We start from the raw sequence: 3,640 nt of genomic DNA, 5'->3' as shown, positions 1-3,640 counted from the left end.
AATCCAAAGCATAACATTCAATAAAATACAGGGATAGAGACACAAACTTTAAAAAGTTTGATAAAGCTTTAAGCAAGAAATCGAAGATGCCACTTACGAACCAATCTATGAAAGATTTACACCGCTCTTCAAATTCTGCCAATAACGAACGATTAGTCACAATAACATGTGACGTTGCAACACCATCCAAAACCTCGACTCTCATAACAATGTGAATCGTTGCATCTACCGGCTCCAAGCGAACCTTCACATAAGATAACAAACGGCTAGGAAATTGGTAACTTTTTCCGGTTTTAAGTTCCGGGAGACTGTCTCCTCTTAAGCAGAGGGATATGAGGGGATAGTTTCTCTCCTTTGAAAAGGAGGAAGTGGAAATAGATCTCTCTCGGCCTCGTCGAGAGGAATTTTGAACAAACTTATCGAAAAAAGATAAATTTAAAAGGCTGAATGAAGTGAGCTTTAGGAATCTCATATATGGAATTGGTTCCGAGCATTGTCTTGAGCTTGAGTTAGACAGCTTTGGTCGACGTATGAGGATTGTAAGAGCAGACCAATAGCTGAGTGAAAGTACGCTTCGTCTGTCTTGTAAGGACTCCGGACAGTGTCCCTTGACGCGAAGGATAAAATCTGCCAATGATGCAGGGAACTGTTTCTGCAAGTCCACACACTGAGTCGTCAACAACTGCCGAGACTGACCATTGTGTTCACAGAAAATAACATGGATGGTTCTGACGAGTTCTGGCAGAAGAATATCGGATCTGTTTCCTCGCCCACACAATAGACAAACAGAGTAACTCTTCCCTTTAGGGAGAACAAACATCAGACTACGAGTTGATGTTGAGGGTAACCGCCGGTGACAATCGAGTTCTGTCCAAAGATGAGGCAGTGGACAGGAGGAGCAGTCAGAAACAGCCGGTGGTTCTACAAGAGCGGAGAGGACCATGGATGAGCTTAGCCAACTCCTCCAAGGAGACACAGCTTCAAACCCCACCATTAACAGTTGAGAACAAGCTCTTGAGTAAGATTCTTCGGGGCTTTCACCCGAGACGCGGTTAACAATCATGACAGGAGGGGAGACTGGAACCGAACCGCAGAACAGAGAAGAATCAGCCAAGTGGATAGCGACACAGCGAGCATCGGTTTCATATGGAGTTGAATCCTTCTTCTTTGCAAGCTCAGAATAGATCTCCAAACCCCCAAGAGACATGAGGTTTAAAAACAGACAGTAAAAAGAGAGGAAGTTTGAGAGGAACAGAGAAAGGAAGAAGCAGAGAGGACGAGTAAAAGGATCCCGGCGCCGGCGAGATCTAACTCCACCGGCGCCGAAAGTAGGAAACGCAAAGGCTGTCTCGGGTATCGTGTCTGTAAGCGTTAGGGCGAACTCAACTTTTTTTTATAGTGGTTAGTCCACCAATTTAGAGAGTATTATGAAGTTTTACTAAATTAATTGACAAAAAATTAAAACGATTCCCATGTACCATGAAATAGAGTTTAATACACATTAATCCAAATGTAGAATGTGTTTAGAAATTTTAAAACAATACTAAAGATAATAGGCTTCAGTATATATAGCATTTACCAAAAAACTAAATATTTTCGTAGGGGTTTAACACATGAATTTTGAGAAAAAATTAAAAATATGAAAATACAGTTTTAATGCATAGTTGCATCCTTCACTAACATATGATGAAGATCAAAGAGGTTTGGAACCTTTGTTGTCTCCGTTTTAATAGAAAATAACGATTTTATAGTGGTTAGTCCACCAATTTGGGGAGTATTACGAAGTTTTACTAAATTAATCGACAAAAAATTAAAACGATTCCCATGTACCATGAAAAAGAGTTTAATATACATTAATACAAATGTAGAATGTTTTTAGAAATTTTAAAACTGCACTAAATATAATAGGTTACAGTATATAGAGCATTTACCGAAAACTAAATATTTTCGTTGGGGGGTAACACATTGATTTTGTGAAAAATTCAAAAATATGAAAACGCTACTTTAATGCATAGTTGCATCATTCAGTAACGTATGAAGGAGGTCAAAGAGGTTTGGAACTTTTGTTGTCTCCGTTTCTCTACAAAATAGCGATTTTATAGTAGTTATTCCATCAATTTAGGGAGTATTATAAAGATTTACTAAATTAATTGATAAAAAATTAAAATGATGCCCATGTAAAATGAAAGAGAGTTTAATATAAAATAATACAAATGTAGAATATGTTTTGAAATTTTAAAATAACACTAAAGATAATAGGCTTCGGTGCATTTACTAAAAAATTCAATATTTTTGTAGGGGTTGTTAAAACATAGATTTTGAGAAAAAAATCAAAAATATGAAAAATACAATTTTAATGCATAGTTGCATCCTTCACTAACAAATGATGAAAGTTAAAGAGGTTTGGAACCTTTGTTATCTCCGTTTGTTTATAAAATAGCGATTTTATTGTGGTTGGTCCACCAATTTAGGGAGTATTATGAAAATTTACTAAATTAATTGACAAAAAAATTAACACGATTACCATGTACCATGAAATAGAGTTTAATATACATTAATACAAATGTAGAATGTGTTTGAAAATTTTAAAACAACACTAAAGATAACATGCTTCAGTATATAGAGCATTTACAGAAAAAACTAAATATTTTCGTAAATATGAAAATACAGTTTTAATACATAGTTGCATCATTTACTAACATATGATTAAGTTCAAAGAGGTTTGGAACATTTTTTGTCTCCGTTTTAATAGAAAATAACGATTTTGTAGTGGTTAGTCCACTAATTTAAGGAGTATTATGAAGTTTTACTAAATTAATTGACAAAAAAATTAAAACGATTCGCATGTACCATGAAACAGAGGTTTAAATACATTAATACAAATGTAGAATATGTTTAAAAATTTTAAATAACACTAAAGACAATAGGCTTCACTATATAGAGCATTTACCGAAAAACAAAAAGTTTTCGTAGGGGTTAACACATAGATTTTGAGAAAAATTGAAAAATATGAAAATACGGTTTTAATGCATAGTTGCATCATTCGCTAACATATGAAGGAGGTCAAAGAGTTTTGGAACCTTTGTTGTCTCCGTTTCTCTACAAAATAGCGATTTTATAGTGGTTAGTCCACCAATTTAGGGAGTATTATAAAGATTTACTAAATTAATTGATAAAAAAATTAAAACGATGGCCATGTACAATATAAGAGAGTTTAATATAAATTAATACAAATGCAAAATGTGTTTAGAAAATTTAAAACAACACTAAAGATCATAGGCTTCAGTATATAGAGCATTTACCGAAAATTCAATATTTTCGTAGCGGTTAACACGTAGATTTTGAAAAAAAATCAAAAATATAAAAATATTGTTTTAATGCATAGTCAAATCCTTCACTAACATATAATGAAGGTCAAAGAGGTTTGAAACCGTTGTTTTCTCCGTTTGTCTATAAAATAACGATTCTATAGTGGTTAGACCATCAAAATTGACAAAAAAAATTAAAAGTTGCCCATGTACTAATTAATTGACAAAAAAATTAAAAGTTGCCCATGTAAAAATAAAGAGACTTTAATATACATTAATACAAATGTCGAATGTGTTTAGAAATTTTAAAACAACACTAAAGATCATAAATT

General features: G+C 33.5%; 1 protein-coding gene across 1 annotated transcript; it reads right to left on the bottom strand.

Annotated features, from left to right (window-relative positions):
* LOC106295688 lies at positions 1-1,369 on the bottom strand (the record flags this gene model as incomplete). Its single annotated transcript, XM_013731657.1, is given in 1 exon segment — positions 1-1,369. A coding segment is annotated over 1 exon segment (1,207 nt), but the record flags the coding sequence as incomplete, so codon positions are not given.
* Between the last annotated feature and the right edge of the window lie 2,271 nt (positions 1,370-3,640).

This window comes from Brassica oleracea, chromosome C5 (assembly GCF_000695525.1).
Source record: "Brassica oleracea var. oleracea cultivar TO1000 chromosome C5, BOL, whole genome shotgun sequence".
NCBI classification, from domain to species: domain Eukaryota; kingdom Viridiplantae; phylum Streptophyta; class Magnoliopsida; order Brassicales; family Brassicaceae; genus Brassica; species Brassica oleracea.
The sequence above is the reverse complement of the archived record's forward strand: the minus strand, read 5'-3'. Positions and strand labels throughout refer to the sequence as shown.